At 47.2% G+C, this 14,144-nt stretch overlaps 1 protein-coding gene across 5 annotated transcripts in view; it reads right to left on the reverse strand.

Annotated features, from left to right (window-relative positions):
* Positions 1 to 14,144, reverse strand: part of CAB39L (calcium binding protein 39 like) — a 32,183-nt gene that overhangs the window by 2,200 nt on the left and 15,839 nt on the right. For all 5 annotated transcript variants that reach the window (XM_077314578.1, XM_077314549.1, XM_077314558.1 and 2 more), the window contains 6 exons: positions 13,466 to 13,630; positions 12,458 to 12,576; positions 9,933 to 10,101; positions 7,454 to 7,513; positions 6,158 to 6,223; positions 4,324 to 4,467 (listed from right to left, as the gene is read on the reverse strand). In XM_077314578.1, the coding sequence (XP_077170693.1) occupies positions 4,324 to 4,467; positions 6,158 to 6,223; positions 7,454 to 7,513; positions 9,933 to 10,101; positions 12,458 to 12,576; positions 13,466 to 13,630 (723 nt within the window). The remainder of the gene's footprint in view (positions 1 to 4,323; positions 4,468 to 6,157; positions 6,224 to 7,453; positions 7,514 to 9,932; positions 10,102 to 12,457; positions 12,577 to 13,465; positions 13,631 to 14,144) is intronic.

Raw genomic sequence — 14,144 nt, forward strand, 5'->3', positions numbered from 1 at the left:
CTCTCTGTAGCTAAGAAGAGCTGCATATGAGTACCGGCAGGGAGTGGCAATTCTAGGATTTCTCAAAGCCTAAAGAATGATTCAGAGGTTTCTCGATGGTAAAAACTTTGAGAAAGGCTAATCTAGTGTCATTTCAAAAAGTGAACAATTATGTCAAAAAACCCGCCCTTCAAGCCGCTTTGAGCCTCCTTCGGGTAGGGAAAAGCTGCATATAAGAACCAACTCTTCTTCTTCTTCTAAATCACATAAATAAATCTGAGGTCGCATGGGCCATAAAGCCACTCAATACCCTCCCCTCCCTAAAAGGGCAGAACAGCAATCGATAGCAGGAGAATGCTATCAGGTTAGGGGACTTCTACAGGCAATTTTTAGAGGGTGAGAAACACTCATTTGGATATAACTCTTCCCTCCAAACACAAATCACGGTGCTCAGATGCAGAAAACCTTTATCCGCATAAACAAAGTCAACAAAGACTAACAGACTTTTAAACGATTGCATCACGGTGTTCAGACACAACAAACATTCCCATGGAAACATAACCAGCGTAGCCCAGAAGCAACAAAGTGTAGCAGGCAGGAAAAACCCTGAGGGTGCTTATAAATAACTGTTCTCCGGTGCATTTGTCTCTCTCTCTCTCCACTGCCAGTTCTGTGCTAAGCATGCTGGGAGCATCCATACCTTCCTTGGTGAACTGTGGAATTGAAGGCCCTGTTGCAGGCAGTTCAGTACCTGCAGCTTGGTTCCCTGACTTAAGCATGTGTGACAGTCTCTGGCTTGGATTCCACTGGAAGGTATCTGTGACCAGAGGGATTTCTGCTGGCAGTTTCTCACTACTCCGCCCACCCTCCGCAGCAGCTCCAAGCCCTTCCTGAAATGCAGCTTCAGGGAGAAGGGACTCCCAAGCACTGAGAGGGGTGGTGGTGACCACAGAATCGCATCTGACAACCTTCTGGATTGCTGAAACTCTCCAGTGGATCCCAGTCTCCAATACCATAGATGTACTGGGAGGGGAACCTTGTTCCAAGGGGGAGAAGTGCCTCCACCAGAGCTGCTGGTGGGCCAAACTGTGGCTCTCTAGATTAAGGTGACCAGATTTTAACATTGTTAAAGCGGGACACCATTGACCGGGGGGGGGGGGGTTCAATTTAGTCTATATGGAGCAACGAAAAGTTTCATAGAATGCATAGAACGCAAAAATAGTATTGTAATATATATTTTTTTAATTTCAACATAAGTACAATTTGCCAGGGAGCCCCAGATGTCCCTCCAAAAGTGGGACAATCTGGTCACCTTATTCTAGATCAGGGGTAGTCAAACTGCGGCCCTCCAGATGTCCATGGACTACAATTCCCAGGAGCCCCCTGCCAGCGAATTGGGAATTGTAGTCCATGGACATCTGGAGGGCCGCAGTTTGACTACCCCTGCTCTAGATGTTCATGGCTACAATCCCCATGAGTCCCTGCCAAATTCGCCACGCTTGCGGGAACTCTGGGAGATTGGAGTCCAACATCTGGAGAGCCATCGTTTGGCCGCCCCTGCGCTAGAGTTGATCTACAGATTGAAGCTCCTAATGACCATGATGGCAGAGGTAACTTGCTCTTCTAGCAGCAGAAATAGGTCTTCCAAAAAGAAATTAAACAGAGAGAGAGAGATGCCTGAACGGGGAAACCGACAGGGCAACTCTTGGGCCAGTTTAATTATCTTGCAATCTTATACTCCTTCGCGCTGCATTTTGGAACCAGTGCACAGGGTGACTTTCAGGAGAGCCATATTGTTGGAAGGGACCATATAGGCAAACTAGTCCAACGCCCTGTTCAACGCAGGATCAGCCTAAAAAAGCATGTATGGTAAGTATCTGTCCAACTTCTGCGTTGGAGAAAGCCAGTGAGGGGAAACTCACCAGCTCCTTAGGCTGTTAATTCCACCGCTGAAGTACTCTGCAGAAATATTTTCCTTGTCTAGCTGTAGTTTAAACCCATTACTGCAGGTCCTCTCCTCTGCTGCTAACAGGAATTGCTCCCTGCCTTCCTCTAAATCAGGGGTAGTCAACCTGTGGTCCTCCAGATGTCCATGGACTACAGTTCCTATGAGCCCCTGCCAGCGTTTGGTGCCTGCCAGCCCCTGCCAGTGTTTGAGAGCCAGTTTGGTGTAGTGGTTAGGAGTGCGGACTTCTAATCTGGCATGCCAGGTTCGATTCTGCACTCCCCCACATGCAGCCAGCTCGGTGACTTTGGGCTCGCACTGATAAAACTGTTCTGACCGAGCAATGATATCAGGGCTCTCTCAGCCTCACCCACCCCACAGGGTGTCTGTTGTGGGGAGAGGAATGGGAAGGCGACTGTAAGCCGCTTTGAGCCTCCTTCGGGTAGGGAAAAGCGGCATATAAGAACCAACTCTTCTTCTTCTTCTTCTTTTGTCCACGTCATTTTTGAAGGGGGCCCTCCAGAACTACACTCAGGACTCCATGTGGGGTGTACAGCAAGACTAAGACATCTTGCAATTTTGATGTGATGCCTCTGTTGATCCAGCCCAAGGCTCCACACGCCTTCTTTACCGCCGCATCACACTGCCTGCTCATATTGAGCTTACAGTCTACAACACAGCTCCTCTGCAAAGAGCACACCTGCAAGATGCATTTGTTCTAAAAGCAGGGGTCCCCAACCTGAGGCTCGCCTGCTGCTATCACCCTCAGGGCATTTGCCCTCTGACCCATGCTGTTCTTCCTGCCTTAAGAGGGACTATCTACTGCGGTTCATCTTGTCCCTTTCTTGCAAAAAAGACAATAACATCATTGTTCGTTTTGGTCTCCATGGTTCCTTCTGTCAGACCCCTCTTGTTCTTATCCTCCATAATAGTATTTTGGCCATTCTAGGTGCTTTGCCAGCCAGCAAAGCTCAGGCATCCATATAACTCAGCCTTTTAACTCTCCCTCTCCATGAATGACCAGGTTGAAGCTATGAATGTATATAAGGAAGGTAAAGTCACTGTGTGAATGGGTTCAGAAGATGTCAGGTCTGCTTTTGCAAAGAAAGGTGGGAAAAGGACAGTCAAAGGCCTGGTATTTTTGCAAAAAAAGGATACAAAGTGTTTGGCATTCTGAACATTTCTAGAGGCTCCACCCATCAAAGCAAGTGGCTTCCAAAGTTACTGGTGAGGTTGCTGCTGCAAAGCAGAAAGCATTCTTCCTTCTTCAACAAAAACTGGTTGCTCTGACTTCTGGCCTTGCTTGCTTCTGCCTCTCCTCCCTTCCTCACTCCAGCTAGGAGTCTTCTTAAATGTCTGTGATTGCAGGAGCTGTTGAGTGGCCCCTTGAGTACTCTCTTAGCAGGGAAGCTTATGGCATTCCCCATTTCACATCCTCCTCCAGCCAAATTCCTCTCCCTCTGGCTGCCATTTTACTTCTCATGATTGAGGCTTGGCTGGCAAGCAGTGATGTGTATGTGCTCCCTGCATAGAATTTGAAGCCAACTTAATGGCATATCCTCCGTTCCAGGAGGAAGGCTGCCCTCATTCACTCTTTCTGTCTACTTGCCCTTTTTTTGGAGGGCCCCCAATTTTTAATGTATTAAAATTAAAACATAACAGCAGGTATATATTTAAACTTCAAGGGACAGTGTTTATGAAGAAATAAATCTCATAGTATTCAATGTACTTGAGATTGCAACTCTACCATCTGGTTGGCCAGATTCACAATCCATTTTTTAAAAATTGGGGCCAGGTCCAAAAACACCCTAACCCTGGTTGAGGCCGGTTTTACCCCCTTGGGAGCCAGGGACCCTGAGCAGACTGCTCGATCTCAATACTCTTAAAGGGTGCGTGTTTGGCTAAATCCAAGCTTTAAAAGTATCTGAAAAATATCTTATTGGCATTTTCTGGCTATTCTTTCAGCTGGATGTAGACTGTAGCTGGATTTCTGAAATGATCAAGCCTGAAAATATTTGGGATTTTTTGGGACTGCCTGATAATCAGAGTTAGGGTGTTTAAAGCGATTGCAACCCCTTTAAATACCTTCACAATGAACTTGCTGCTTGGGGAAGATGTTTAAAGGGACTTCAAGCTCTTTAAACCTCTGGAGTTTGCTCATGGCTTGGAGAAGGGATCTAAGGAGACCATGATCCCTTTAAATACCCCCTTACACACACACACACACACGCACGAGCGCGCGCGCGCACACACACAGAAACCAATGGAGGATGGGAGAACTTTCTTTGGGGTCTATAGATTTGGACCCTGTGGTCCAATGTGAGGAGAGTAGGAGAAAGATTGGTCAAGGCCCCCTTCTCAATCTCAGCTTCCCCTTGGAGCTCTGAACTTTGCTTTACCTTGAAGACATGGAATGCCTCGAACTGGATGTTGGGGCTTTTGTCACGCAGCAGGTTCATCATCAGCTTCAGGTTCTCTGGTTTGCTGATGTACTTGGTCATGATGGCGAAGTTATGTCGGTCCAGAATCAACTCACCCAGCAGCTATGGAAAACACGGGCAGAAATGAGCTCTCTGCGAACAACTGGGAAGGAAGTCAGCTTCTCTGCATGTTCTCCAACATCTCTGCACCCATGCCCTCTTTCAAACCTCACAGCTGCCTCTCACACCTGGTAGCAAAGTCAGCATGCACGGACACTGGCACCATCACCCGATTGGGCCTTAGTTTGATTTTATATTATTAATTATGTTTTCCCAAGGGCTGGTATTAGGGCTGGGGTTTAGTGGTATGATGTTTTTGATGCATCGTGTATACTTATGTAGTGTATGGAATTTAGTGGTAATTCTATTGGAGTTTTTAGACATTTTTTGTAACTCCACAAGCCTTATTGGGAGTGGCTGGTAATAAATCTAATAATAATAAATCTAATATTAATACATCAAATAAAAATAAAAATAAAAATAAAAATAAAAATAAAAATAAAAATAAAAATAAAAATAAAAATAAAAATAAAAATAAAAATAAAAATAAAAATAAAAATAAAAATAAAAATAAAAATAAAAATAAAAAAAATAAAAAATAAAAAAAAAATAAAAAAAATAAAAAAAATTAAAAATAAAAATAATAAAAAAATAAAAATAATAAAAATATGGTTCAATTATACCCTGCCCTCCTCCCCAATGAGGATCCAACGTGCCTTACATCATATTCCTCTCCTCAATTTCACCCTCACAACAACCCTGTGAGGCGGGTTAGGGTGAGGAATGTGTGAGTGGCCCAAGGTCACCTAGTAAACTTCCATGGCTGGGTGGGGATTCGATTGGAGTCCACTGCCCTTAACCACTGAACCATGTCAACTCCCTTGAGTCACAAGACTAAGATGTTATGGTAGACCTCACTCCTCTTATACATTAAAATACCACCCGATGCTCATAGTTTCAGTCCCCCTGAAACTGCTGCTCTGTGTGTGTGTGTGGCGGGGGGACAGCATAGAGTTGAAGGTCATACTCCAATAAGTAGAAATATTCCCTGAATACAAGTTCAGTCCAGTTAGTTTTATTACGGTCATAGACCAGCATAAGATGATACAGAAGCATCCATTAAAAATGAATACAAGTGCCAAATGCAAACAAGGAGACCGAATTCTAGTTTGACCGCTAGAACAGATGCAGCCTTTTCCACAGGCCCACAAGAACCAAAGTGAAAAGGCATTTTAAGCAAGACTTTTCCAGGTTCATTTGGAACGAGTTAAAGGATTCCTGACACACACAGACACACACACACCTTTTATGTGAGCCAGCCTGGTATAGTGCTTAAGAGTGGGGGCTTCTAATCTGGGGAGCCAGGATTGATTCCCTGCTCCTCCACATGCAGCCAGCTGGGTGACCTTGGGCTAGTCACAGTCCTGTTAATGCTGTTCTCATGGGGCATTTCATCAGAGCTCTCTCAGCCTCACCTCCCTCCCAGGGTGCCCATAGTGGGGAGAGGGAGGGAAGGCGACTGTAAGCCGCTCTGAGACTCCTTCAGGCAGTGAAAAGCGGGATAGAAAAAACCAACTCTTCTTCTTCTGAAATCCTTCACAGTAAAATCAGATATACAGACAGCGGAAATTCTAGGCCTGATTTTCCATAAGCCTCAACATGCTGCAAGAGAGAAGCCAACACAAAAACTGTTCATTATCTTAAGAGCCAAAGTGTTGAAGACGGGCAGGAATGACCAAGAGTTTCATCTTACCTTTAGAGATTGCCTCTTGGTCACGTAATTCTCGGAATGAAGCAGCTTTTCGTAATCATCAAAGAACTGAAGAGAAAAAGGAAATTGAGAAGTTATATATCCCAAACCACTGGCTTTATTTTCCCCCTGGTAGGAGAGGAGGGGAGCAAGGTGCTCTAATGCTGCGGCCAAGCCATGCTGGGCACCCTGGAAGTGCCACAACAAACACAGGAAGCCGCCTTAAACTGAATCAGATTACTGGCCCACCAAGGTCAATACTGTCTACTCAGCCGGGCCATGCCTCTCCAAGATCTTACAGCAGAGGCCTTTCATATTCCCTATGGCCAGATTCTCTTAACTGGAGGTGGTAGGGATTGGACATAGGACCCTCCGCATGCCAAACAGGTGGTGAGCTCTCCCTCACTGGCGGTCCTCAAGCAACAGGTGAACAGATATTTATCATCGATGCTTGAGGCTGATCCTGCCTTGAGTAGAGGTTGGACTAGACAGCCTGCATGGTCCTGTCCAACTCGATGGTCCTCTGCCACTGAGCTATGATCTCTCTCCGTAAGAAGCTGATTTACACGGACTCAAGACCCTTGGTCTACTCAGATCAGTAAAGGTATCCCCTGTGCAAGCACCGAGTCAAGTCTGACCCTTGGTCAGACTCCAGCATTTTCTTGGCAGACTCAATACAGGGTGGTTTTGCCATTCCCTTCCCCGGTCATTACCATTTTACCACCCCCCAGCAAGCTGGGTACTCATTTTACCGACCTCGGGAGGATGGAAGGCTGAGTCAGCCTTGAGCCGGCTGCTGGGATCGAACTCCCAGCCTCATGGTCAGAGTTTCAGACAGCATGTCGGCTGCCTTACCACCCTGCGTCAAAAGGCTCACTCAGATCAGTATTGTCTACTTAGGTTGGCAGAAGCTCTCCATGGTCTCAGGCAGACTTTTTCACATCATGTACCATCTGATCCTTTTAGCTGGAGACAGCAGGGATTGAGCCTGGGACCTTCTGCACACGAAACAGATGCTCCAATACTGATCCATGGTCCCCTCCCCCAGCACTTCTGGAAATTCTCTGCTATCTTCGTTTCTTTATTGAAGTCACGGTGGACCCCTTTGCATCCAACAACCAAGGTGCATACAGCAGTACATGGCAAAAGCCTTTCTGGTGTTAAGATCCAACAAGGTTTTATAGCCTGCCAAAGTGGTAGCAGATATGTGGGGGATAAAACTGGAAGCATACCTCAGCGGCAGTAGCCTTACTAAGAAGTTCTGAAAATGAATCTGAAAAAAAAGGCTCTGGTTCTTACCATGTCATAATTTTGCTCTAATAGTTCTGCTACCAGCACTTTGTGTCTTGTTAGCAGATCCTGGGGAAAGAAAATTGCAAGCAAAGAGTGAAATCTGCTGCACATGACACACATTTCTTCCCCTTTACTCTCCTGCATTAGTAAGTGCTCTGAGCAGGACAATGGGGCTGAGGGGGGCAAGGAAGGGAGGGAGGGTGATGAAGGAGAGGAGGGAGGTCAGGAGAGATGATGCAGGATGGGAGGGAGGGAGGGAGCGAAGGAAGGAAGGAAGGAAGGGAGGGAGGGAGGGAGGGAGGGCAGAAGAGACGGGGAGAGGGATGGAGGGGGGAGCAATGGAGAAGAGGAAGGAAGGGATGAAGGAAGAGAGGGGAGGAAAGGGAGAGAGGGAGGAAGGGAGGGATAGAGGAGAGAGATGGATGGATGAAGGGAGGGAAGGTGGGGAGGAAGGGAGGGAGGGGAGAGGAAGGAAGGCAGGAGGGATGGAGGAAGGGATTGAAGGAAGGGAGAGACAGAGGGGAGGAAAGGAGGTTCAAGACTTGTGCTTTAGACCATTTCATAATGACTACCAGGATCCATTGCCAGCACTGCACTCCTCAGCCATTCCAAATGGCCCTTGAAAAAGTATGTCAGGCACCAAGGGACAAAATGTGCTCATTAATTTTGAAAGCTCTCAAGCATTTTGAAAAAGTGATATAAAATATGTATACACTGGACATTCACAGCGCAATCCTAAACGGAATCACCCCCTTTCTAGGACCCCTGAAGTCAGTGAGTTTAGAAGAGGGCAGCTCTGTTCACAATTACGCTCCTGTCTTCTTTTAGGCCTATTCACATCCAAACAAACAATAAAGCTTCCTCCACCTACAGACCCTTCTACAAAGGTTCTTTAAAAAAATTAAGACCGGGTTAAAACTATGGAGTCAAGCTTCTTAAGGGAATCTCGAGTAAAGAAGCCAACATGTTCGGGGGCCGACTTTGTACCATCACAGATTCTTCAACAGCTACTAATCTCATCTTGCTGATCTCTGGGAGAAATTACCAGAAAACCAACATGCTATAGCTTGTGAGCCTGAAATCTTAGAAGCCTGACATTTCCCAAACTGGAGAGCCAGCTTGGTGTAGTGGTTAGGAGTGCGGACTTCTAATCTGGCATACCGGGTTCGATTCTGCACTCCCCCCCCCCCACATGCAACCAGCTGGGTGACCTTGGGCTCACCACGGCACTGATAAAACTGTTCTGATGCTGTTTCTGTTGGCTGCAGAGGAGAGGACACGCAGTAATGGGTTTAAACTTCAAGTACAACGATATAGGCTAGATATCAGGAAAAAAATTTTCACAGTCAGAGTAGTTCAGCAGTGGAATAGGCTGCCTAAGGAGGTGGTGAGCTCCCCCTCACTGGCAGTGTTCAAGCAAAGGTTGGATACACTTTTCTTGGATGCTTTAGGATGCTTTGGGCTGATCCTGTGTTGAGCAGGGGGTTGGACTAGATGGCCTGTATGGCCCCTTCCAACTCTATGATTCTATGATTCTATGATTCTATGATTCCATGATTCTATGATTCTATGACCGAGCAGGAATATCAGGGCTCTCTCAGCCTCTCCTCCCTCACAGGGTGTCTGTTGTGGGGAGAGGAAAGGGAAGGTGACTGTAAGACACTTTGAGCCTACTTCGGGTAGGGAAAAGCAGCATATAAGAACCAACTCTTCTTCTTCTTTGTGAGCAGGACGCTGAGGAAAAGTACCCACTGCCGTTAAATCAGCACACAAAACCTTTTATGCCTCCGGTTAGCGATTTCCATTTGGTTCCTTAATCATCCCTCCAACAGAGTTTGCGTTTTTCACCACCGCTGCATACACATTGAACCAAGACTACAACCCCAAGATCCTTCCCCTCCCGAAATTGGTCAGTTCAGACCTCATCAGCATATTTCAAATTAGGGCGCCCCCCCTCCCTCCCTGGATCATTTGGAACTTATCCACGCTGAACTTCATTTCCCATAATGCTTCCTGCTCACCCAGTTTAGAGAGATTCTACTGGAGCTCTTCATAATCCTGCTTGGGTTTCACCATCCTGAATAATTTGGTATTATCGACAAAACTGGCCACTACTATGGTTGCGCACTCCGGTGTGCTTTGGTGAGCACCAAAAAGTGCGCCGGAGCGCACAATCCTAGCCACCACACTGCACACCTTCGATTCCAGAAGATCAGTGAACCAATGAAATAGCACTGGCCCCAATGCTGATCCTTTCTTAACTCCCAATGCACCCTTTCTGCCCCCATGAGAACTGCCCATTTACCCCTGCTCTCTGTTTCCTGTCTGGCCCGTTTTTAATCTGCTCCGCTTTCCCTGAAGTCTTTGGTGACAGCTCCTGGAAGTCTAAGTACGTAAAGGTGTGACTCACCTGCGGGCAAAGTAAGTTGATTTTACACACGTAAATTGCATCGCTGTCAAATCCCGCGGCAAATTAAGAACTCACCTTAAAAGTGGCGAAAGCGTCGGAAGCTATGTCGAAGGTTGACATCCCCACGTATTGGAAAAAATTTCTGAACTGATCCGAGAAGAGAACGATTTTGGCCAAGGGCTCGTGCCGGACACATTCTCTTAACATAATTCCACAACGTAAGGCGATCTGGGGTGTTTCGTATCTAGGATGGAGGGAGGGAGTCATTTTACAGAAACGTACAACACAGGAAAGTACCAATGGGGATGGGTGGTTTGTCAAATTGGAATGTCTTCAGATTCTCAAGGAGGAAGTGTAGCTTTGATTGCAAAGATCTCAGACCAGGCTTTCTCCACCAGGGTTTCATAAAACCCTGGGGTTCCTTGATGGCCCTGGAAGGGGTTCCTGAATGGGGGGCAATTAATTAATTTTCATACATTTAAAAAATGTATTATACATTTACTAGGAAAAAAGCCCATTGTATAAGAAATACAATGGGCGCTAGCAGGCGGGGACAGAGCGAGGGCAAGGCGAGGGTAGTTTGAGGGAAGGAAGCCTTCCTGAAAGAGGAGGCGGGCAGCGTTGGCACAGCGTCCTTGTCTCAGCGGCGGCCCGGGAAAGGAGTGGAGAAGGGAGGCCGTGGCTTCGTGCGGCGGCTCCCTGGCGGCCTGGTGCCGTGCACAGTGGCGGCTCCTTGGCGGTGTCTGGTTTTCGGCGGCCATTAGGCAAGGGAGCCCCCACCAGCCGCGCTGCGCACGACTGGTCAGGGGCTCCCAGGCCGTCGGCAAGGGAGCAACTGCGAGCCACGCGTTGCTCCCTTTTCGCCAGGGCGGGAATTGCCGATGGTCTGTCCAGAGGAAGGGGCCAATCAGCACCCTTCCTCATCCCAGACCGAGCCTGCCCTAACTCCTCCCCCTAAGCCCTTACGGCTTTATTTAGTCTGTAGCACCCGTGGCGCTGCGGGCTGTGTTAAGATAGGGTGATATGACTCTCCCCTCCCAACAGCCAATGTTGGGCCTGGAGAGGGTGGAAAAGGGAGGGGCTGTGGATGGGCACGTACGCAGCTACGTTTCCCAACCATATTCTGCATAATTGCATACTTTGGTTGTTTCTCGAAGCTGGAAGAATGTTTCAGGGGCTTCTCAATGATAAAAAAGGTGAGAAAGGCTATCTTAGACATCTGGACTTCTCCAGAGTGGGTCCCTGTAGTCTAAAACCTTTGAAAAGAATCCCTGGGTTTCCTCCCACCCCTCTCTTTTGGAATGAATGAAATGCCTTAAGATAGCATAGGGTGCAGAAGGTTGCAACTTTCAATACCGGATATACTTGCAGAAAACCAAGGCAGTTAAACTCCATAAACATGCCGATTCATAAAAAATTTATGTGCCAGCTAAACCATGATTTCTGGGTTGTCACAGTCGCAAAAGTTATTTAATTCGTTCACACCGCACTTCCCCTCGACAAATGGGGACTCAAAGGGGGTTCCCATCATCCTCTATTTTACCGTCACTTTAATGCTGTAAGATTGTTTAGGCTACAAGAATGTGACTGGCCCCAGGGCACCCAGCAAGCTTCCACGGCATGAATGGGCATTCTAACCCAGCTCTACCTGCCTGGTCTGACACTGACCATGCTGGCTCTCTAAAGAGGGCCCATAGATATCATCCTCCCCGCTCCTCAGAGCCAGAGTGGTTAGGAGTGCGGATTTCTAATCTGGTGAGCTGGGCTTGATTCCACGCTCCCCCACATGCTGCCAGCTGGGTGACCTTGGGCTCCCCACAGCACTGATAAAGCTCTTCGGACCAAGCAGTAATATCAGGGCTCTCTCAGCCTCACCTCCTTGTTGTGAGGAGAGGAAGGGGAATGGGAATGTAAACCACTTTGAGATTCCTTCGGGGAAAGAAAAGCGGCATCTAAGAACCAACTCTTCTTCTTCTTCAGTAATATCAGGGCTCTCTCAGCCTCACTTCCCTCACAGCATGTCTATTTGGGGGGGAGAGGAAAAGGAAGATGATTGTAAGCCGCTTTGAGACTCCTTCGGGTAGAGAAAAGTGGCATATAAGAACCAACTCTTCTTCTTCTTCAAGATTTCTATTGTTCCCACTACTAAAAAAAAATAAAGCTATTCTCCGTGTCTTCAAAATTTGAGAAAATTCTACATCTCTCTACAAAAGGGACCTATTAAACACCGCTTTAAATCAGAAATCCCTTGACTTGTGCCTCTGTGCACGTTTGTAGTCAGTGTACAGAGCGCATGACCTAGTGTTCCTCACACTATACCAGCCATCCTAAAAAGTGAAGTGAGAGACTGATAAGGCTAGAGCAGGGGTAGTCAAACTGCGGCCCTCCAGATGTCCGTGGACTACAATTCCCAGGAGCCCCTGCCAGCGAATGCTGGCAGGGGCTCCTGGGAATTGTAGTCCATGGACATCTGGAGGGCCGCAGTTTGACTACCCCCCCTGGGCTAGAGGAACAGCCAAGTGACCACTGAGGGTGGAGGTTAGGAGAAAGACGGGTCCTGAGAAGGTTTTTAACTCCCCTGAGGCCCATATAGCACCTACCCCTTGAGCAGCATGAACAGGATATGTGGATGGGCACTAACGTATTCCACAGTGGGACTCCGAGTTCCAATCTGTCTTCTTAAGATGTTGTTGAATATTTGGGAGACGTCCTTTTTGCCCTGTTCAAAACAAAAACAAAAACACTAGAGGGTAAATACTGGAGGATGTGTCTTGGGTGGAATGCTTATGCATATGCAGAGATGGAGCATGTAATTTTTGAATGTTGTCTGTATTGATAAATCTTTCATAGATCCTATCCCCCTAGAAACACCTGGAAAAGGTGTTTTGTTTAGCTAGAATGTTAGGGGATAAGAACCCAGAGCCTGCTTTTAAAGTGGCTAAGTTTGGTTGCCTGGCAATGACGCTTCAGAAGCAACGGCTAGAAGGCCGCTACAACTCTACATATCTAGTTTATAAAATTCACTGTTTTATTGATGGATGCGACGCTCTATGCTGTCTTTTATATTCTGTATGCTGTGATGCCTTTTTATGACTGCTCTTGGACCACGAGAGAATAAATTCTGATTCTGAAAACAAATAAACCAAAAAAGCAAGTTTTCCAAAGCTGGGGATGAAACACAAAGCCCGATTCTGCTTCGTTTCATTCCCTTTTAACCCCTTGCCACCTCAGTTCCTTGCACGTTTCCCATTCATATGCACTAATCTGTCCTGAGGATCAGAGGTAGAAATTTCACCTTACTCCCTCTGTAACAATACTGTACGTCAACAGCCGTGGGATTGTATGTCAACAGCTGTGCATGCAGCCATGGGCTTCACCTGGATCCACACGGGACTAGCATGGAGGGGAATTGGGTAAGATTGAGCAAAAAGCAAAGCTAGCTGGGACCAAGGAAGTGAAGGGTGCTTGTGGGCTTACTGCCTGATGGTTGATTCAAACTGTGTTCTTTCTTATTCAAACGATTGTTTTAACACTCTCAGGCCAGCTGGGCCAAGCGCAAGCCAAATTCTTGAACCACGCCTGGAATTTTAAGCATCCTGTTGGCTTACCTCAAAGTCTATCAGCTGCAAGTTGGCTATGAGGCTGACCAGCAGGCCGCTGTTGTACAATTCTTGTGCTAACTGAGCCACAACCTCCGTCGGGGGCTCCTTGTCAGTGGCCCCGCACAGAATCTCCTTCATCGCTTGGAGTGATTTGGAAACTTCTTCTGACGCCTAGGAAGCAAGAGCAGCTTAGCAGCTAGGAAACAAAATGTTCAAACAAATCCGGCAGAGGACGGTGATGAGATCGACATAATTCCGTGTGACACGGTTGGTGATTTCACCACGGTGCGCAGCTGCCTGCATGGTGAGGACTTTCAGGTGCCCAGGAGGCAGCCCCTGTGGCTTAGTGATGGAGCATCTGCTTGGCAAGCAAAATGTTCCAGCTATCTCCAGTTTAAATAGGATTATTAGGATGTGCTGTGAAAAGCCCTTTGCCCCAAACCCCGGAAAGCCACTCCTGGGCCCATTCCGCACACATGGGATATTGCACTTCCAATGTGCTTTGGCAGCTGGATTTTCCTGTGCGGAGCAGGAAAATCTACTTCTAAAGTGCAATGAAAGTGCATTATTCTATGTGTGCAGAAAAGGCCCTAGGCTGAGCAGACAAAGGTCTGATTAAGCACAAAGCAGCATCATTTGTTCATGGAGAAAATTGTGTGCGTTTGTGCGCATGCGCGCGCGTATG

Source organism: Paroedura picta, chromosome 1 (genome assembly GCF_049243985.1).
Source record: "Paroedura picta isolate Pp20150507F chromosome 1, Ppicta_v3.0, whole genome shotgun sequence".
Lineage (NCBI taxonomy): Eukaryota > Metazoa > Chordata > Lepidosauria > Squamata > Gekkonidae > Paroedura > Paroedura picta.